Here is a 22632-nt window from a genome sequence, read left to right as displayed (position 1 = left end):
ATCTTTATTCTTGCATAGACATGGAGGGGTCAAAGTCTTCAAGCTCCACCATGCAGGTGAGCTTTGTGTGCCAGCGCTGCAGTCAACCCCTAAAACTGGATACATCCTTCAATGTCTTGGATAAAGTCACAATTCAGGAGCTTACAGGTATGCCATTGTAATAACTTCACTGTTTGTGTTCTTTTAAAATTGCTTGTATGTGTAAAAAAAAAGTTGCCTGACTAAACTTGATAGAACTTAACAAATCACTGCAGTATGTTAAATGATGTGCTGATATGTTTGTAATATACCAATAGATCTCCCATCGTGTTGCTCACGGGAAGTTGTGGGATATGGTCAGTGTTTAACCTGTTTGTGTTGCTGGTGGTGGTTTTGTTTAATTTAGTGTGTCTGTCAGCTGTTTAGTTTTTTTTATGTTGATTGGATGGGAGGAAACGGGAGTAGAAGTGAACTGAAACAAAAGACTTGTAATAGAATCATAGAAGTTACAACATGGAAACAGGCCCTTCGGCCCAACATGTCCATGTCGCCCAGTTTATACCACTAAGCTAGTCCCAATTGCCTGCACTTGGCCCATATCCCTCTATACCCATCTTACCCATGTAACTGTCCAAATGCTTTTTAAAAGACAAAATTGTACCCGCCTCTACTACTGCCCCTGGCAGCTCGTTCCAGACACTCACCGCCCTTTGAGTGAAAAAATTGCCCCTCTGGACCCTTTTGTATCTCTCCCCTCTCACCTTAAATCTATGTCCCCTCGTTATAGACTCCCCTACCTTTGGGAAAAGATTTTGACTATCTACCTTATCTATGCCCCTCATTATTTTATAGACTTCTATAAGGTCACCCCTTAACCTCCTACTCTCCAGGGAAAAATGTCCCAGTCTGTCCAACCTCTCCCTATAAGTCAAACCATCAAGTCCCGGTAGCATCCTAGTAAATCTTTTCTGCACTCTTTCTAGTTTAATAATATCCTTTCTATAATAGGGTGACCAGAACTGTACACAGTATTCCAAGTGTGGCCTTACTAATGTCTTGTACAACTTCAACAAGACATCCCAACTCCTGTATTCAATGTTCTGACCAATGAAACCAAGCATGCCGAATGCCTTCTTCACCACCCTATCCATCTGTGACTCCACTTTCAAGGAGCTATGAACCTGTACTCCTAGATCTCTTTGTTCTATAACTCTCCCCAACGCCCTACCATTAACGGAGTAGGTCCTGGCCCGATTCGATCTACCAAATTCGATCACCTCACATTTATCTAAATTAAACTCCATCTGCCATTCATCGGCCCACTGGCCGAATTTATCAAGATCCCGTTGCAATCCTAGATAACCTTCTTCGCTGTCCACAATGCCACCAATCTTGGTGTCATCTGCAAACTTACTAACCATGCCTCCTAAATTCTCATCCAAATCATTAATATAAATAACAAATAACAGCGGACCCAGCACCGATCCCTGAGGCACACCGCTGGTCACAGGCCTCCAGTTTGAAAAACAACCCTCTACAACCACCCTCTGTCTTCTGTCATCAAGCCAATTTTGTATCCAATTGGCTACCTCACCTTGGATCCCGTGAGATTTAACCTTATGTAACAACCTACCATGCGGTACCTTGTCAAAGGCTTTGCTGAAGTCCATGTAGACCACGTCTACTGCACAGCCCTCATCTATCTTCTTGGTTACCCCTTCAAAAAACTCAATCAAATTTGTGAGACATGATTTTCCTCTCACAAAACCATGCTGACTGTTCCTAATCAGTCCCTGCCTCTCCAAATGCCTGTAGATCCTGTCCCTCAGAATACCCTCTAACAACTTACCCACTACAGATGTCAGGCTCACCAGTCTGTAGTTCCCAGGCTTTTCCCTGCCGCCCTTCTTAAACAAAGGCACAACATTTGCTGCCCTCCAATCTTCAGGCACCTCACCTGTAGCTGTCGATGATTCAAATATCTCTGCTAGGGGACCCGCAATTTCCTCCCTAACCTCCCATAACGTCCTGGGATACATTTCATCAGGTCCCGGAGATTTATCTACCTTGATGCGCGTTAAGACTTCCAGCACCTCCCTCTCTGTAATATGTACACTCCTCAAGACATCACTATTTATTTCCCCAAGTTCCCTAACATCCATGCCTTTCTCAACCGTAAATACCGATGTGAAATATTCATTCGGGATCGCAGCAGAGTTGTGGGAGCGGGGCCCAGGAGTAGTTGGGATGGTGCGGGCAGGTGTCCTGAACCAAATACATGCATGGGAGGAGTGGGAATCGCCAGGGATGGGCAAAAGTGTTACTATTGTGGTAGGGCCTGAGTATAGTTGAGGGAGAACAAGGCCTTGTAGCAGAGAGAGAAAGACTTGTATTTATATAGCACCTTTCCTCAGCAATTCCCAAAGTGCTTTACAGCCAATGAAGTAATTTTGAAGTGTAGTCCCTGTTGTAATGTAGGAAACGCGGCAATCAATTTGCGCACAGCAAGGTCCAACAAACAGCAACGTGATAATGACCAGGTAATCGTTTTAGTGGTATTGGTTGAGGGATAAATATTAACTCTGCTGCTCTTTGAATAGCGCCATGGGATCTTTTACATCCACCTGAGAGGGCAGATAGAACCATGAAGTAATCCTTCATGAATTCATCCTGCCCCTCAGCAGCACCAGCTTAGAATGGTATTTTCACAGCCCTGAAATGGGAAGATGTTATTTAAAATACTTAGTTCAACTACCTTAAATAGTCATACTGTGTACTTAGTAACAACTACTTGAATTTATATAGTGCTTTTAACATAGAAAAATGCCCCAAGGCATTTCACAGAAACATAAGGATTGTTGAGCCAAAGGAGAGATTAGTAAAGAAAGATTGCTCAAAAAGGTTGATTTAATGAGGGTTTTGGAGGTGCAGGAGTTCTGGGAGGTAATTCTGGAGTCTAGGTCCTAGTGGCCGAAGGCAGTGGTGGGCGAAGGGAGATGGGGTGCACAAGTAGCTGGTGTCGGAGGAACAGAAAGTTTGTGGGAGGGGGAGTCTGCTTGTAGGGCTGGAGGAAGCTACAGAGACAAGGAGGGACAAGACCATGGAAGGATTTAAACACAAGGATGAGAATTTTAAATTTGAGGTGCTGGTTGCCAATGTAGATCAATGAGGATGGCGTGATAGGTGAACGAGACCTGATATGGGATAGGATACGGGCAGCAGTGTTTATTGAGGGTGACAATTTGACAGAGAGCATTCAATATGTGTAATCAAGAATGGAGATGATGAAAGCATGGTTGAGGGTTTCAGTGACATGCTGATGTCGGGACAGATGGCACTGTGTAAAACAGTGCCACCTAGCTTTGCGACAGAGCTGGAAGACTTGAATCAGAGGTAAGGGTAATGAATAGATATGTTTAAGTGTGACAGAGCAGGGTGATAGAAATAGCATTATTGGAAGAAAGTGTATGCTTTATGCAAGATTTTTAGTATATGATGTATATAATTTTTTTCCTCTTAAAAATGTATTGCAATTATTCAAGTAATAGAAAACGCCATATGGTACATCCAAACTCATCATTACACATTCAAATGAAAAACAATGTTTAAAAGCATTAAAAGTCCAGTAACAAAAAAAATGGTAATTTTTTTCAGCTCCTTTAGTTACAGTTACTCCTGTAAAACCAGAAGGCGGCAGGGTGGAAGATGGCAGCTTAGCAGAGGTAAGAACTGAACTAGATATCTACAAACAAATTTCATAGCACAGGTATTTTATTTTTTTCACTGGGCATTCGGCTACTATTTAAGTGTTAAATATATTCTGGAATGTTGTGTGTTGTTGAAGCATGTTGAGTGTATCGTGTCCTGGAAGCAATCTTGTAGGCAGTTAAAGTTATGGATCGTGCCATTTAGAATACACATTGTGTTGGTATGATAGTGTTTTGCAGCTGCTTTATGGTGCAACCAGGACTAAGTTTCCATTGTACCTTTCCAAATATGTACAGTACTTGCTTTCTTTTTGTATAATTGGTAGTCTAGGGGAGGGAATACTTTCAAATTCATGATATGGAACCCTCACCTGGAAAAATGCAAAAGAACAGCTCAAACTAGCTCCTGCCTAAGAGGAGGTATTCTCTGCCAAATGAAACAGCAGAATGAGGGAGCGCTGCATCTTTGGAGATGTCTTTAAAAATGGCAGTTCAATGTCAAAGATCCCATGGCACTTTATGGAGACGAGTAGGGAGTTCTCTTGGTGTTCCAGGGAGTTCTCTTGGTGTTCCAGGCTATATTTTTCCCTCCAACTAGCACCACCAATAACAGATTAATGAGACAGTCATCCAGTTTTGTTTTGTGGAATTTCAATATGTGTAAATTGGTTCACCCACATGACACTGACTGCATTTCAAAGTAATTCATTTTGTGAAGTGCTTTGGGATGTTTGAGAGTTGTGATAAGGAGGGATATAAATACACTTATTTTTCTCCAACAATTTAGGACATTTCTTCTACATATACCTAATTTTATAATGTCAGTTCCACTAAATACAATTTTTCTTAAAAAATTCTTTCAAAAAAAACATACAGTTGATCTTCATTTTGATCTCATTTCATTTAAAATGCTTTTTTTCCCCAGGAAACTTGTATAGAAAACAAGCCGGATGGCGTGTCTAGAAAATACATTCCTCCAGCTCGGTAAGGACACACAATTTCATTTTTTTAAAATAAAGTTATAACCTGGCAAACTATTCTTTTGGTTTTATAAAGGGCAATTAAAATATTAATAAACTGGCATTGCTGATGGAGTGAATTTGTGCTCCATGTGCTGTGCCATAAAATGATAGAATCTCCACAACTGCCACGTGATATCGAGTGGCAGCTTTGCACTTCTTCACAAGTAGGGAGGGAAAATCAGAGGGCAAGTCATTGGGCTTGCTCTTGAACACTCCTTGCTCCTGGCTTAAGAACAGCATTCGTGTGGCCTCAAGCCAGTCTTGGTCAAAGAATGGCGTCTTGGAGAAGAAAAATAAATTGAGCAAATTGGTGTTGTACATTACTCTGCAATGTGGTAAAATAGTGACTTTTCAAACTATTAGCATTTTGATTGGCATTTGTTGTGGATAATCCTTACTTCCAGGATGCCCCATATGTCTTAATGAATAAATGTATTACATGTTGTGGTGCTGAGCTGTATAGGCCAGAAAGGTCCCAGGTTTGATACCTTTGCTGATCTTGTGCAAGGTGCCAATAAGGATGCTATAATTAGTCACAGCAGCCTTGGGATAAGGTAGGAGTGCCTACTTATAATTGTAAACCAGTGAACTCTGGTGGAAGTGGGAATATGTTTAAAAATGGGCTGAAGACAGGATATAGCTCCGCTGTGATGCCTTCTGCTGTTGACTAGCCTGTTGACATACATCGCCCCATGAACTTACATTTACACAATGCCTTATCCTGTCTCTTGCATCTCAAAGTACTTCACATACAAAAAATTACTTTGAAGTACAATATCTGTTATGACAGCAAACTGTATATATTCTGTAACTTTATCTCGCCATGAGAGGGAGGGGGAGAATGGAAAAAATTACCTCTCCCTTCCTATTATTTCCTCTAACTATGCACTATAGAGAAAGCCTGCTTTCTATGTAAGTGTCTGTAGATTTTCTTGTAATAGTTTGCAATGAATTTATGAAATTATTTAATATTGTCAAATAGATGGAAAATTGTAATTTCAAATCCTAAAACAGGCTTCTAATTGTTTTCAATATTTAACACTTTTCTCCAAAGATCTTAATTAACTAACTGGTGAATTTAGTAAAATATTTCTTTATTGCGTTGTCAATATTTTAGATGAAAACAATGGATAGCTATATGTTTGTTTTCCTCAGTTAGTGGAACTGCATCATATTTCTGTAACTTAAAATAGCAGATATGTTTTCCTGAGCTCTGTGATCCTTTGGAGAATTGTTACAGTTCTTTAATCTTTTGTAGAATGTTATCCACAGAAAGTGCCAATAGCTTTACTCTAATTGGAGAGGCTTCTGATGGTGGCACAATGGAAAACCTAAGCCGAAGACTCAAGGTAGGTTTGTACTTTATTTGGTCTGATTGATATATATTTATTTATGTTCACTTACTTTTATACAGTTAATATTTTTAAATTGTATTTTTTATAATGGGTTTTACAAGGAAAGACTGCTTACTGTAAGTGAAACCAAGTACATAACAACAATAACTTGCATTTATATAGTGCCTTTAATGTAGTAAAATATCCCAAGCGCTTCACCGGAGCGTTATCAAACAAAATTTGACACATAAGGAGATATTAAGACAGATGACCAAAAGCCTGGTCAAAGAGGCAGGTTTTAGGGAGTGACTTAAAGGAGAGAGACGTGGAGAGGTTTAGGAAGGGAATTCCAGAGCTTAGGTCCTAGGCAGCTGAAAGCACGACCGCCAATGGTGGAGCAATTAAAATTGGGGATGTACAAGAGGCCAGAATTGGAGGAGTGCAGAGATCTCAGAGGGTTGTAGGGCTGGAAGAGATCACAGTCATAGGGGGGGGCTAGTATAATAAATATTGGCAGTTCTCCCATGGCGTTGCTGATGGTGAAGTGAAATAAGTGACACTTGCAGGAAGTGCGCATTACACTCAAGACTTTCACTATATCGTGGATACTTTTCAGAACAACTTACTTTTATTTAAATCGATTTATAACATAAAAATATTCAGACAAGACCCTCAGTATTGTTTTATTGATTTCAAAAGGTATTAATCTTTGAGCATTTTAGATTGTAGAAACATTGTTCAAAATTGAACAGTAGCCCATAGTCCAAAAGGGAATCTATTTATTCTTCAGGCTGATTTCCCATGGCTTGCTAACAGGTACTCTGGGGTCTGAGCGTGATTGTGATGTTTAGCCACCAAGATGGAGCTGTGTAACCTCACCTTCCTCTTTAGGACCACTGCTCAGGTCCTCTAGGGAAGTGATCTAAATAGGCACATCCCAAGTCAGTCTAGTGGATAATTGCTGAGGGAAGTTTCTCTGGAAATGAGCATTCTCCAAATGCTATAGAGAGCAATATTGGAGCCATTGTGTGTTACGTGGTATAACACCTCTCACATCACACTTCAACTGAACAACCTTTTAAAAAGAAAAGTTGTAAATCCCACTTCCTGGTCATGGGGGGGGGGGGGGGGGTTGGGGGCCAAGCTGTCGAGATCAGAAAAAGCAGCTGGAGATAATGGATGTTCCTTCTCTTTAATTTTTTTTTAAAACAATTGTTGTTCAGTTGAAATATGATCAATGTACACAAGACTTTTTATATACCAGGAGATGTCCTGTGGCCTTGCTGATGGTGAGGCTGAGGACACGCCATCATGGTAGTGTTGTCATGAAATGCACAATAGCTCCGATATTACTCTTTGTACTACTGAGGGACGCTTATTTCTAAGGTGCTAAAAGAGAGGAAAACTGGGTGGAGGCAGCATTGTCCTAAGATTTCTAGGGCTTTCATTTAAGGGGTGGGATAGAGGCTATACTTGCAATAGGTACCAGGCCAATGTTGGCCTATCAATGAGATTGGGGAGGCTTCCTGGCCCTTCTGCCTCAATATCCTGCTTTTGCATACTGGGGTGTCCATTTACATTGCTCCCCCAAAGAAGCTGGCAGTGGGCCTTGTGTCTGGTCTCCTAGGACCCATTGGAATTTGGGTCTGGAGGCCATCTGGCAGCTGTTCTCCAACAACAGTCAGAAAGCCGGGGGGGGGGGGGGGGTTGGGGTGCGCAACTGGGTCACTTTAATGACCTGACCTGAATTTTGTAACATCTTGGCCTGGACAGGTGGAGTGCCCTGTTGCTTTCTGCCTGTCCAATGCTTGGACAAGGTGGGAGCAATATCAGAGGCACAATGTGTTATCAAGGTTACTGACTCATGGAGACTGAATAAGTTGAATTCCGTTCTGTCAAATCAACATTATTATAGGACTAATTGTGACACAGGAAATATGTGCTATACACAACATTTATATCATATATGTTATTGAATTCTGTGGGTACTTGTTTTTAAATAGGTGACTAGTGATCTGTTTGATATCATGTCTGGACAGACAGATGTAGACCACCCTCTGTGTGAGGAATGTACAGATACGTTGCTTGATCAGCTAGACCAACAACTGAATGTCACAGAAAACGAATGCCAGAATTACAAGTAGGTTATTAATGCAACTTTTATTATAGCCCAAAATTATACATGGTTTATTATCCAGGTCAATTCCAATTGGAGAATAAACGTAAGACCTCCATCAGCACAACCAAGATTATAAAATTCCAGACAATGTTGTGATGCAGTTAAACATACCCAAGAAAATCATGCTATAGTGTGTTTTTAATGTCTTAGAATAACTTTGTCAAAACTAAATTTCTAAAGATAGTTGCACGGTTATGTCAGGTTTTTAGTGAAACGTAATGCTTCCTGACTAGAAAGTGTGATTAAGTGTTTATATGTTCTTGATTCAGGAACTGTTTAGAGATACTTGAACAAATGAATGAGGAAGATGAAGAGCAACTGCTGGAAGAGCTAAAAGCACTTAATTCTGAAGAGGACCTTCTAATCCAGGAACTTGAAAATGTGGAGGTGAAACGGAAGAAGGTAGCAGATGATTTGGCCACGGTTAGAGCAGAGACAGATAGACTCAATCAAGACGAAGCCCAGTGAGTAGACCCGTTTTAATGCAAGAGTACAACAAAGTATCCTTTATAACTGATGGTGCATGATGTTCTTTACTTCCTCATGAATAGAGAGTACATGAAACAGTCCTTTTGTCACAAGGTTTTTATATTCTCGTACCTAAACCTAGTGCTACAGTGGGAGAAAAAGGAGTTGTATGCTTGCCCCCAGGTGACCCACTTAAACAATGACCACCCACCCCAGTTCCCAGCCAAAAAAAACTTGAAATAAATTCTGATCCATGTATAAGATCCCCCCCCACAGTTAGTCACTGTGGCTCTCCAGAAAACAGGACATTTAATGTATGCTGTCTTCTAGGCACTGCCACTGTTGCATAGACAGGGACAAAGAAGCTTGACAAAAGGAAGCAGGAAACTGGGAGGCTGAGTGAAGGACCAGGCCAGCAACAAATCCATGTCCTCCCCAGTGTTAGTTGCTACTATCCATCATAGTGTTTTGTGTAGAAGACGTTTCTGTTACTTTCAGCTCCCAAAGAGTGACCTAAATTTCTAGTCTTTTATATAAGTGCATATACAGTTAGCTAAAGATGGATTCTTTCAGAAAGGCTTACAGAAATTGACTTATTTTTATCACATTGCATTAGGTACATAAATACTGAAGAATCTCAGCATTATCTCACTACTGAGGCTTTTTTTTTGTTCTAGCCTGAAATCTAGGTTTAGCACCACAGAACAAAATCATTCATTTCAAATTAGTGAAAACACTTGAGTTTTTGGCACCCTGCGATAAACTATAACCAGATGCAAGAGATCTGTTACACTAAAACTTCGTCATTGTTTACATATGACGAAAAGTTTCCAAGAACTTGAAAGAAAGGCATGAATGTGACCTATTCCAAGCTTGTGCAGTTAGCACAATATTTTGTTTATGTAAAAGGTACCAGAGGGAGTACTCTGAATTCAAGAGACTGCAACTGGAGCTTGATGATGAGTTAAAGAGTGTCGACAACCAAATGCGATATGCTCAGATCCAGCTTGACAAACTCAAGAAAACTAACGTTTTCAATGCTACCTTCCACATATGGTAAGAACTATTCAGCTTTATCTGTATTTACTAGACTGATAATGAGTTTAGATTGTGCCGTTGTCATCAGTGCACTTCCTGTGCTTGGGCCAATGTGTTCAGGGACTGCATTCTAACCAATTAAATGACTTGAACTTACAAATCAGGTGAGTCCACATTGACGCACTAGTGGCGTGCAAGGAGAAATAGTAGTCTCTGTTGCTTTGACAGGACTGCAGATCACACTTCATTGTTGACTTGGTTCTGTCTTTATATGTTTGTTTCTGTTCACTCAATGATCATCCAAGAACTGTGGAACATTGGGGCAGGAGAGGAATCTGGTTTTTAATATGTATACATAAACAAGGTGCTGTAGTAGATTAGTATCATGGTTCAGGAATCTTTTTGACCATTTTTCCACAAATGATTTGGAAAAGAGTTACATTTAAGTGCCGTGTTTTAAATTAAAGAAGGTTCACACAAATTTAAAGTTCTCCTTGCAGTCATATGTTGTGGCCACTGTGACACAGAGTAGTTTATCTGTTAATAAACCAGACATTAAAGATGTGTTTACACAATGACTGGAGTCAGTGGTTAATTTATTATCTCGTCTCAGGCATCCTATGAAATCTTGCACATTGTTACGATGACTTGCTCATTTGAACCCACCATGAGGTGATTGATGAGAATCCATGCTTTGGGGGGCATGGGGATGGGGAGCAAGGTAGCTAGTTTTATTGCTGGGCCTAGAGGTGAATTATTGAATAGGGAAGAAGTCAGATGGTCAGTCCATCCACTTCCTATGGTCAGAAGTAACAAGGAGAGAAACGCCTTCATGGTCAGTTATTCGGGATAATATGCTGAGAGAAAGGCATAGGCAGTTAAAGAAAGATGAAAAAGGAACTTGCAATTTGTATCGTGCCTTTCACATCCTCGGGATATCCCCAAAACGCTTCACAGCCAATGAAATATTTTTGACCAGGTAATCTATTTTAGAGGTGTAAACAATTTTACAACACCAAGTTATAGTCCAACGATTTTATTTGAAATTTACAAGCTTTCGGAGGCTTCCTCCTTCCTCAGGTAAATGTCAGGAACTCCTCGAAGCCTACGCATTTATAAATCACAGAACAATACATGGTGATTACAGATAGTCTTTGCAACTGCCCGTTGCCAAGGCAATCACAGTGTTCAGACAGAGAGGTGTTACCTACAGAGCCCCCGAATATACAGTCAACAAAAAAAAACAAACAGAATAAAAAAGAGAGAGAGGCAGAAACATCCGGAAGGCAGAGAAAGCCAGCAAATGACCCGTTATATTAAAAACAGATAGCTTTTGTTCGCTGGTGGGGTTACGTGTAGCGTGACATGAACCCAAGATCCCGGTTGAGGCCGTCCTCATGGGTGCGGAACTTGGCTATCAATTTCTGCTCGACGATTTTGCGTTGTCATGTGTCTCGAAGGCCGCCTTGAAGTACGCTTACCCAAAGGTCGGTGGCTGAATGTCCCTGACTGCTGAAGTGTTCCCCGACTGGGAGGGAACCCTCCTGTCTGGCGATTGTTGTGCGGTGTCCGTTCATCCGTTGTCGCAGCGTCTGCATGGTCTCGCCAATGTACCGTGCTCCGGGGCATCCTTTCCTGCAACGTATGAGGTAGACAACGTTGGCCGAGTCACAGGAGTATGAACCATGCACCTGGTGGGTGGTGTCCTCTCGTGTGATGGTGGTATCTGTGTCGATGATCTGGCATGTCTTGCAGAGGTTACCGTGGCAGGGTTGTGTGGTGTCGTGGACGCTGTTCTCCTGAAGGCTGGGTAATTTGCTGCGAACGATGGTCTGTTTGAGGTTGGGTGGCTGTTTGAAGGCGAGTAGTGGAGGCGTGGGGATGGCCATAGCGAGGTGTTCGTCGTCATTGATGACATGTTGAAGGCTGCGGAGAACATGGCGTAGTTTCTCCGCTCCGGGGAAGTACTGGACGACGAAGGGTACTCTGTTGGTTGCGTCCCGTGTTAGTCTTCTGAGGAGGTATATGCGATTTTTCGCTGTGGCCCGTCGGAACTGTTGATCAATGAGTCGAGCGTCATATCCCGTTCTTACCAAGGCGTCTTTCAGCGTCTGTAGGTGTCCATCGCGTTCCTCCTCATCTGAGCAGACCCTGTGTATTCGCAGGGCCTGTCCATAGGGGATGGCCTCTTTGATGTGGTTAGGGTGGAAGCTGGAAAAGTGGAGCATCGTGAGGTTGTCCGTGGGCTTGCGGTAGAGTGAGGTGCCGAGGTACCCGTCTTTGATGGAGATTTGTGTGTCCAAGAAAGAAACTGATTCTGAGGAGTAGTCCATGGTGAGCTTGATGGTGGGATGGAACTTGTTGATGTTATCGTGTAGTCTCTTTAGTGATTCTTCGCCATGGGTCCATAGAAAGAAAATGTCGTCGATGTATCTGGTGTATAGCGTTGGTTGGAGGTCCTGTGCAGTAAAGAAGTCCTGCTTGAACTTGTGCATGAAAATGTTGGCGTATTGGGGTGCAAATTTGGTCCCCATGGCTGTTCCGTGTGTTTGGGTAAAGAACTGGTTATCGAAGGTGAAGACATTGTGATCCAGGATGAAGCGGATGAGTTGTAGGATGGCGTCTGGAGATTGGCTGTTGTAGGTGTTGAATATTGATGCTGTCGCAGCGATGCCGTCATCGTGGGGGATACTAGTGTAGAGTGCCGAGACGTCCATCGTGGTGAGAAGTGTTCCTGGTTCAACTGGTCCGTGGGTACTGAGTTTTTGTAGGAAGTCTGTAGTGTCGCGACAGAAGCTGGGGGTTCCCTTTACGATGGGTTTCAGGATGCCCTCGATGTATCCAGAGAGGTTCTCACACAGGGTTCCGTCGCCTGATACGATAGGACGTCCGAGTGTGTTGGCTTTGTGTATCTTTGGGAGGCAGTAGAAGTTTCCCACGTGGGGAGTACGTGGGATGAGAGTGTGTAGGATGCTTTGAAGGTCTGGATCGAAGGCCTTGATCAGTTTGTTGAGCTGGTGGGTGTGTTCTTTGGTCGGATCTGCGGGTAACCGTCTGTAGTGTTCCTGGTTGTCCAGTTGTCGGTATGCTTCTTTGCAATAGTCTGTTCTGTTCTGTATGAAGATGGTTCCTCCTTTGTCCGCTGGTTTGATGACGATGTTGCGGTTGGTCTTGAGAGCGTTGATGGCGTTGCGTTGTGCTCGGGTGACATTCTGGACTGTCTTCTGAGTGCGCCTGATGAATGTGTTAGAGGTGTTTGAGAGATAATTAATAGTCAGGACATTGGTTTAACTTCTCATCTGAAAAACAGAACCTCTGACAGTGCAGCACTCCCTCAGTACTGCTCATATGTTTATTGTAAGACGACTGCTGACCAAGCCTTTGTAATCCAGAAGCCTGGACTAATAATCTGGAGGACATGAGTTCAAATCCCACGATGACAGTTTGAGAATTTGAATTCAGTTTTTTATTTTAAAATCTAGAAATAAAAAGCTGGTATCAGTAAAAGTGACCATGAAGCTGTCGGATTGCCATGGAAACCCAACCGATTCACTAATGTCCTTTAGGGAAGGAAAGCTGCTGTCCTTGCATGTTCTGGCCTGTATGTGACTCCAGTTGCACACCAACGTGGTTGACTTTTAACTGCCCTTTGAAGTGGCCAGACAAGCCACTCAGTTAACCCACCACGTTGGGACCTTCTCAGTGCAACTAGGGATGGGCAATAAATGTTGGGCTTGCTAATGACAATAGATAAAGAAAACCTTTGTTTCAATGTTAGACTGGTCCAAAAGCAAGTATTAGCCTCCTGACCTATTGTAAGGCAGCATTGTTTATTATTTTTCTTATTCACAGAAGGGATTTGAAATTAATTAAAGTAACTGAGTTTTGATTATAATAGTTACTCAGCACGTCCAATTCCTGTCTGTAAGTAAAGCAACTTAACAAATTGTATGTGGCCTAATCTCACTGGTGTTTTCAGACCACCTACAGAAAGATTGGAGAAGCACACAGTGAAAAGTACAATATCCATTTCAGATCACGAGGGGGTACAATTGTTATGCCATCGTAAGATTAGCTATTGGGTAGTATGGGCACACTCCTGAACATGAGATGCAGGAACCACTTGCAGGAGTGACCAACACATCTGAACTTGCGAAATCTAAGGCAGACCCAAAATTTGTAACAGTCAGAATATGATCATTTCACCTCTGGGATCTGGACTTGGATCCAGGATGATGGCATAAAATCCTCTTTTTTTTTTTCTGTAAGGATCTTAGCCATTTTCCTATAAGGTCTCACTGATGCAGTACTGCAGGGATGTCCAATCTGTGGCTCCCAAGCATTGCAATCTGACTCTCAAAGCCCAGGCAACTTAGTTCTATTTTCATTTATATATTTATTTGCTATTATTTTTGTTTTGAATTTTGTAAGCCTGAAGGCTTGGAAAGGGCTATTCTTAACCATTGCTTCATTGATGCACAAATCCTAAATAAGTATATAAAAGATCTGTGTATATCAGCAACTTCAGAAATATGCAAATTAATGAGAACATGGATTTTATGTTCCCACCCTCCCTCTACCGATTTTTTTTTCAGCAGGACTGGAGTGGGCAGGGGTAGGAAATGGGTCAGGGACCTGTTCTGCTTGATTCCCAACCATTTTTATGGCCCTTCCATTTCCCGCCGGAAGTGACACCTTACATACAATACACCCAACTATCTATGGATGGATATATAGAAGGGACTGAAATGTATTTTCCAGTGAAAACCGAGCAGTCCATCAAGGCAGATTTAAATGCACAATGGAGCATCTTGAATATGATGCTGTTCACACCCCATTCAGGTCTCGTGCACCCAGGGACTGCTAGTTGCTGTAGACAACAGATCACCCTCCCCTTCATAAAAGCATGGTTTTCCCTTCATCTGATAAAATAACACCAAAAAGTCTGGTCTGCTTTCTCACAGACAACCTAACAGTTACTGAGGCATCAACAGTGGGAGAGAATTTGTGTATGATAACCTGCTATATTCAGCATTGTGTTCTTGGTCTGCAGGCTTTCAAGTGAAAAGAACTAAGCAAAACTTAACAAACAGCACCATGATTTTCCATTTTAAAAATCCCAGTGTCCTTGCCTCAGTACAATTAAAATGAAAGATATAACGTAGAAATGTTACAATTGGAAACAGGAATGATCCCCGTTTTTGTTGCACATTGTGTAGTTTCTATAATGTTTGACGTGGGAGGTTGCAAAGTGATTCTTGTAAATTGGTTCCAGCCGGTATCAATATAAACAATCCAATCTTCGCTCACCCTCTTAAACGCGCTTCGTCTGAAGGCTACACTTGATTTTGACTCCCCGTGTGTAACGCCACATGAGACTGACTAGTAGTATTTTAAAGTCTTTGTGGCTATTTCTACTGTAGGTAAGTTCCGTGTGATGTTGGATGAGACACAATGTTAGAATTCACATTTTGTGTACATGCACAAATGTTATATTTATCTTTTCATTCGTATTGTGTTTTTTTAAATCAGAAAATTTTATCAAAAATTTTCACATCCTTCATCTAATTTATGTTTTATGGCCTTATGATTAGCCCAGCTTCTAATCTAATCAGCATTATGTATGTATTTCTGTGTTACCTTATTGTGGTTATTTTTTATTACTGGGCAATATGAATTTCAGGCACAGCGGACAATTTGGAACCATCAATAACTTCAGACTAGGGCGTCTACCCAGTGTTCCTGTGGAGTGGAATGAGATTAATGCAGCATGGGGGCAGACTGTGCTACTACTGCACTCACTGGCCAATAAGATGGAACTCCGATTTCAAAGGTGTGCAGTGTAATTGTACCTGACAACTGCATTTGGTTTGTGAGAATTGTAAAATGTGTAATGATGAATTTTTGAAGTGAAACCTAATTTGATTAAGATCTTAAGTGCCAAATGAACAATTAATAAAAATGTTGTACTTTTTAATATTATTGAAGCAATTGAGAATAAAATTGGTCTAATTCCTAATAAAGAAGAATTTCAAGTATGAAGTAAGAAAATTGGGGAGCAAGGATAACTAAATCTTGGTACACTTTTTAAAAAAATTTATTAAAAGATATTAATATTCCCTCCTATTTATATGATTATTTTTGCTTAACCAATGTTTGATGTAATTAGGGAACTAAGGATTTACTAATCCAAGGCTGGTAATTAATAATATATTTAGCGTTTACCTGGAATATGTTGGTGATTCCATCCTTTCACCATCTCTAGGTCGGCTTCTTTAGGCTTGATTGGAGCACCCCTCTGGCAGAGCAGGGCTTCTATCTGTTCTTGAGATGCCCCCTGGCTCTGGGGTCATTAACATATGGGAGGTGAACTCCCTGGCCCCTGGGGAGTCGTGCCACTATGGTAGGGGGTCAAAGTCTTGGTGTCAGGCCTGGGGCCCGCGGCAGGAAGATAGAGGTGGCTGGCATTCGGCCCAATAACATATTTTGCTGCAAAAGTTCTTTTGCTTGATGGAGCCTGTGCAGAGCCGTGCTCGGAGAGCGCTTACAAAGGCCCTCCAAGTTTATTCCCTTGTGTTCCCTCAACTGACCTCTGAACACTGGGGCCTGACTGGTAGTCCCTGCATTGAGTGTTCAAAAGAGCAGGAAACTTGGCGGAGGCCATGTTTTCCTGATTTGCATGTCTTTACTGCATACCCGCCCACATAGTTGCTCTAGAGCAGATCTGCCACTGAAATCAGCAGCAGGTGGTAACATAGAGTGTCCCCAAACTGCTTTCTGCCTTTGACCAAACCAGATCTGCTGAAAACAGTGGGGCTGGGGAATGGAAAGCCCAGGCCAATAAGTCTCAGCCAGTTATTCTTGGTGCTAGTCAGGGTCATGCTGAAGTGGCTAGTGGCACTGAGCAAGGCAGGGCTGAAGCGATACTGGGTGATGACGGTGGCGCTGCGGATTATTATTCTTATTTATTTACTCTAACATTGCAGAGAAGTGCTGCAAGTTATCCCAACTGGTGCACTGAAAAATCTAAGTAGGTGATGGAATGATTAGTTTTATCTCTCGAAGAAAGGCAATAGAGAAAATTTCTCATGGCCTTCAGCTGTGGTGAATACTCTTGACCATTTCTTGCAGTGCTTTGAGCTGATTCTTGCAATGATTTGAGCTGATTCTTGAAAATATGACTTGGTTTTGACAAACGAAGAAAAACAAACATATAGTATCAAATGAGATAGAAGGCAGGAATACTACTACTACTACTACTACTACAACAACAACATCATGCATTTATATAGCGCCTTTAACATAGTAAAACATCCCAAGGCACTTCACAGGAGCATAATCAGACAGAAACTGGCACTGAACCAAAGGAGACATTAGGACAGGTGACCAAAAGCTTGGTTAAAGAGGTATCTTGGAGGGCGGTAGGGCTGGAGGAGGTTAGATAAAGGGAGGGGTAAGGCCATGGAGAGATTTGAACATGAGAATGCGAATTTTTAAAATCGAGGCATTGGTGGACTGGGAGCCAATGTAGGTTGGTGAGAGCAGGGGTGATGGGTGAACGGGACTTAATGCGAGTTAGGATAGGGGCAGCAGAGTTTTGGATGAGCTTAAGTTTATGGAGGGTGGAAGATGGTAGGCTGGCCAGGAGAGCATTGGAATAGTTAAGTCTGGAGGTAACAAAAGCATGGTCGAGGATTTCAGCAGCAGATGGGATGAGTCTGGGGCGGAGATAGGTGATATTATGGAGGTGTAAGTAGGAGGTCTTTGTGATGGAGAGGATATTGGGTTAGAAGCTCAGCTCCGGGTCAAATAGGATGTCGAGGTTACGAACAGATTGGTTCAGCCTGAGACACTGGCCATGGAGGGGGATGGAATCGGTGGCTAGGAAATGGAGTTTGTGGTGGGGGCCAAAGACAATGGCCTAGTTCTTCCCAATGTTTAATTGGAGGATATTTTGGCTCATCCAGGATTGGATGTCTGAAATTAGAGGCGGTGGTGAGGTAGAGCTGGGTGTCATCAGCGTATGTGTGGAATCTGACTTCGTATTTTCGGACGATGTTGCTGAACGACATGTAGATGAGAAATAGGAGTGCCATAGATAGATCCTTGGGGGAGTCCAGATGTAATGATACGGAGGCAGGAAGAGAAGCCACTGCAGGAGATTCTCTAGCTACGACTGGATAAGTAAGAGTGAAAGTAGACAAGGGCAGTCCCTCTCAGCTGGACAACGGAGGTGAAGCGTTGGAGGAGGATGGTGTAACACACTAGGTAATAATTATTTATTCAGTGGGGAAAAATTATCTGACACTCCCAAGGTCTGTGCAGCCTTGTTTATCACATGGGAGTGGGAGGGTCATGTTGGTGACATTCCCATATGTCTTGATGTCAAAAGAGAGATCATTCTGCCATAACTTTCCCCATCAATCCAGTTCACCCCAATGGTGTGTGGAGAATGCCTGAAAATGAAGAATATTTTAATTTTGAGTAAATACACATAACTTTATGCAAAATGTTTCTCCATTTTATAGGTATCGTCTTGTCCCTTATGGAAATCACTCATACTTGGAATCACTTACAGACAGAGCCAAGGTCTGTACTGCAGTAGTAAAATAACCTTTTCATTTTTTTTGTTAACAACAGAAAAATGGTTGCATTGCAAGATTGTTCAGTACAATTTTCTGCCAGTAAATTTGAATTTAAAAGCTTAAATTTTAAATGGAAAAATGTGCAGTTTATGAAATAGCTTTCAGAAAAAGATAGGAGTGAAAATTTTTGTAATGGGGAGAAAAAAGGATTAGAGACTGTCTTTTCTCTTGAGACTTAGGTTAAGATCCAGTCCAGAATGATGGGATGAAAGCCAATGACTGTAAGTTAAGTGAACTGGAGGCAATCTCAGCCCATTTCTATTAGACCAAAGTCCACAGTGCCCATTGTTTAGCATTAATTGGCTGCCTTGTTCAGAGAAGCCACAAGGGCGAGTTGGTGTGTATATTTTCTAAGGTTGCGATTAAGGTATCTAATTGGGGGGGAAAAATTTGTTTTAGCCTGCTAATCTATGCTGCACATGATCTAGGACTGCCTTATCTGGACATTAGATCTAAAAATGGAAAATGTTCTATTCCCCACTACTGACATGCCTTTTATAGACATATATAATAAACCAACAGGGTTCATCCTTAGGATAAGAATGTCTTGCCAGGTCGATGTACAAATATTCAAGAAGAGCATAACTTCATTTCTTTTGGGAGTCTTTTAAATGCACATATTGCATTTGCCCGTTTTCTTAAATGTTAGTTTTACGTGAATTAGTTAATGTGATGCCCTTTCCTGTTAGTTTTCTGTTGGTTAAATGTATGACGAATGATTAAAAACAGGATAGTAGTGCCGTCATGGTAACGTATCACAATGGGCCCATGTACGGTACCTTGCAATGGTGGAATGCAAGTTTGATTTTTTTTTTCCGACTGACTTCCCAGTTTTAGCCGTGCCATTGTGAGAAGGAACTTAATGGAGATCAGATGCTTCCCCACAGGGAGGAAGAGTAATCCATGGGCTCTTCTTCCATCTCCCAATAGTCTGTTCAAACCAGCATTATCCACATTCTCGGTTGCAGTTGGTTCCGGGAATGGGAGAATAATAGAGGGAGTTTACCATCAAATAAGCAAGATATCAGAAGCAAAGTGCAGTAGTGTGTTTTTTATTTAAAAACATGTATTTTAAAATTTTTCACCTTTTTAACTTGCTGTTGTAGGAGCTGCCCTTATATTGCTCTGGCGGATTGCGATTCTTCTGGGATAACAAATTTGATCATGCTATGGTGGCTTTTCTGGATTGTGTTCAACAATTTAAAGAAGAGGTTGAAAAAGGTGACACTGGCTTCTGCTTACCATACAGGTACTAAGTAGATTGTTTAACTAATTAAACCTAATCCCATTTAATATAAGAACAGTGGAACATTTCTGTTCAAAGGAAAAGGTGACTCAATGGCAAATGTGTATTCATATTTGAACTGAGTATATTTATTTTTAAAAATATTTTTTAGAAATTGGTATTTAATTGATGAGTTATGCATCTCCATTTTGGGCAACAACATCTGGAACAGAGCAGACACACAAGTCCTTTGCTGCATATCCAGTCAGTCATTGTCTATGCACTTGGAAGAGATTGATCCTAGATTGTGCCTGCCAGTGTGTGTTTTTTTTAAAACAACTTCTGTCCCTCAAGAAACCAAAAACTGATGGGAATGATTCCAAACAAATACTCTGCAGGGGCTCCTCCTTAGCTTCTATAATTCCTGCTTGTGTAATCCTTTCTGTGATGCCTCTATTGAGTGCTGTAAATAGCAATTTATTTTAAGTTGTATTTCAGCTATATCATGGACAGCGAACCAGCATGCTGATGGTCTATGGCCTAGCAAGCCACTCAGTTGTAAAATCTTGCTTAAAAAAAGTCATAATAAGAATAAAACCGGACGGACCACTAGGCACCGCAAACCAAGCCCAGTTGACCCTGCAAAGTCCTGCTCGCTAACATCTGGGGACTTGTGCCAAAATTGGGAGAGCTGTCCCACAGACTAGTCAAGCAACAGCCTGACATTGCCATACTCACAGAATCATACCTTTCAGCCAACGTCCCAGACTCTTCCATCACCATCACCATCCCTGGGTATGTCCTGTCCCACCAGCAGGACAGACCGACCAGAGGTGGGAGTGGCCCTGGGAGTCCTCAACATTGACTCTGGACCCCATGAAATCTCATGGAATCAGGTCAAATATGGGCAAGGAAACCTCCTGCTGATTACCACCTACTGCCCTCCCTTAGCTGATGAATCAGTCTTCCTCCATGTTGAACACCACTTGGAGGAAGCACTGAGGGTAGCAAGGGCACAGAATGTACTCTGGGTGGGGGACTTCAATGTCCATCACCCCATCACCAAGAGTGGCTTGGTAGCACCACTACTGACCAAGCTGGCCGAGTCCTGAAGGGCATAGCTGCCAGACTGGGCCTGCGGCAGGTGAGCAAACCAACACGAGGGGAAAAACTTACTTGACCTCGTCCTCACCAATCTACCTGTCGCAAATGCATCTGTCCATGACAGTATTGGTAGGAGTGACCACCGCACAGTCCTCGTGGAGACGAAGTCCCGTTTTTGCCCTGAGGATACCATCCAACGTGTTGTGTGGCACTACCACTGTGCTAAATGGTATAGATTCAGAACAGATCTAGCAGCTCAAAACTCGGCATCCATGAGGTGCTGTGGGCCATCAGCAGCAGCAGAATTGTATTCCAGCACAATCTGTAACCTCTTGGCCTGGCATATTCCTCACTCTACCATAACCAACAAGCCAGGGGATCAAACTTGGTTCAATGAGGAGTGTAGAAGAGCATGCCATGAGCAGCACCAGGCGTACCTAAAAAAAAAATGAGGAGCCAACCTGGTGAAGCTACAACTCAGGACTACATGCATGCCAAACAGCAGAAGCAACATGCTATAGACAGAGCTAAGCGATTCCACAACCAACGGATCAGATCAAAGCTCTGCAGTCCTGCCACATCCAGTCGTGAATGGTGGTGGACAATTAAACAACTAACAGGAGGAGGAGGCTCTGTAAACATCCCCATCCTCAATGATGGCGGAGTCCAGCACGAGTGCAAAAGACAAGGCTGATGCGTTTGCAAACATCTTCAGCCAGAAGTGCCGAGTGGATGATCCATCTCAGTCTCCTCCCGATATCCCCACCATCACGGAAGCCAGTCTTCAGCCAATTCGATTCACTCCACGTTATATCAAGAAACGGCTGAGTGCACTGGATACAGCAAAGGCTATGGGCCCCGACAACATCCTGGCTGTAGTGCTGAAGACTTGTGCTCCAGAACTGTTCCAATACAGCTACAACACTGGCATCTACCCGACAATGTGGAAAATTGCCCAGGTATGTCCTGTCCACCAAAAGCAGGACAAATCCAATCCGGCCAATTACCGCCCCATCAATCTACTCTCAATCATCAGCAAAGTGATGGAAGGTGTCATCGACATTGCTATCAAGCGTCACTTACTCATCAATAACCTGCTCACCGATGCTCAGTTTGGGTTCTGCCAGGACTACTCAGCTCCAGATCTCAATACAGCCTTGGTCCAAACATGGACAAAAGAGCTGAATTCCAGAGGTGAGGTGAGTGACTGCCCTTGACATCAAGGCAGCATTTGATGAGTGTGGCACCAAGGAGCCCTAGTAAAATTGAAGTCAATGGGAATCAGGGGGAAAACTCTCCAGTGGCTGGAGTCATACCTAGCAAAAAGGACGATAGTGGTTGTTGGAGGCCAATCATCTCAGCCCCAGGACGCTGCTGCAGGAGTTCCTCAGGGCAGTGTCCTCGGCCCAACCATCTTCAGCTGCTTCATCAATGACCTTCCCTCCATTATAAGGTCAGAAATGGGGATGTTCGCTGATGATTGCACGGTATTCCGTTCCATTCGCAACCCCTCAAATAATGAAGCAGTCCGAGCCCGCATGCAGCAAGACCTGGACAACATCAGGCTTGGGCTCATAAGTGGCAAGTAACTTTCGCGCCAGACAAGTGCTAGGCAATGACCATCTCCAACAAGAGAAAGTCTAACCTCCCCATGACATTCAACGGCATTACCATTGCCGAATCCCCCACCATCAACATCCTGGGAGTCACCATTGATCAGAAACTTAACTGGACCAGCCATATAAATACTGTGGCTACAAGAGCAGGTCAGAGGCTGGGTATTCTGCGGCAAGTGACTCACCTCCTGACTCCCCAAAAGTCTTTCCACCATCTACAAGGCACAAGTCAGGAGTGTGATGGAATACTCTCCACTTGCCTGGATGACTGCAGCTCCAACAACACTTAAGAAGCTCGACACCATCCAGGACAAA

The 22632-nt window shown here is 42.6% G+C and overlaps 1 protein-coding gene across 1 annotated transcript in view; it reads left to right on the top strand.

The window, feature by feature from the left end:
* The window catches only part of becn1 (beclin 1, autophagy related), a 29288-nt gene that overhangs the window by 1432 nt on the left and 5224 nt on the right, over positions 1-22632 (top strand). The window contains exons 2-11 of the mRNA XM_067968907.1: positions 19-147; positions 3634-3701; positions 4612-4670; positions 5967-6057; positions 8046-8182; positions 8491-8685; positions 9599-9745; positions 15411-15560; positions 18256-18316; positions 19479-19621. Coding sequence (XP_067825008.1) covers positions 21-147; positions 3634-3701; positions 4612-4670; positions 5967-6057; positions 8046-8182; positions 8491-8685; positions 9599-9745; positions 15411-15560; positions 18256-18316; positions 19479-19621 — 1178 coding nt within the window. The 5' untranslated portion in view covers positions 19-20. The remainder of the gene's footprint in view (positions 1-18; positions 148-3633; positions 3702-4611; positions 4671-5966; positions 6058-8045; positions 8183-8490; positions 8686-9598; positions 9746-15410; positions 15561-18255; positions 18317-19478; positions 19622-22632) is intronic.

This window comes from Heptranchias perlo, chromosome 30 (genome assembly GCF_035084215.1).
Source record: "Heptranchias perlo isolate sHepPer1 chromosome 30, sHepPer1.hap1, whole genome shotgun sequence".
NCBI lineage: Eukaryota > Metazoa > Chordata > Chondrichthyes > Hexanchiformes > Hexanchidae > Heptranchias > Heptranchias perlo.
This window is presented reverse-complemented; position numbering and strand designations above follow the sequence as displayed.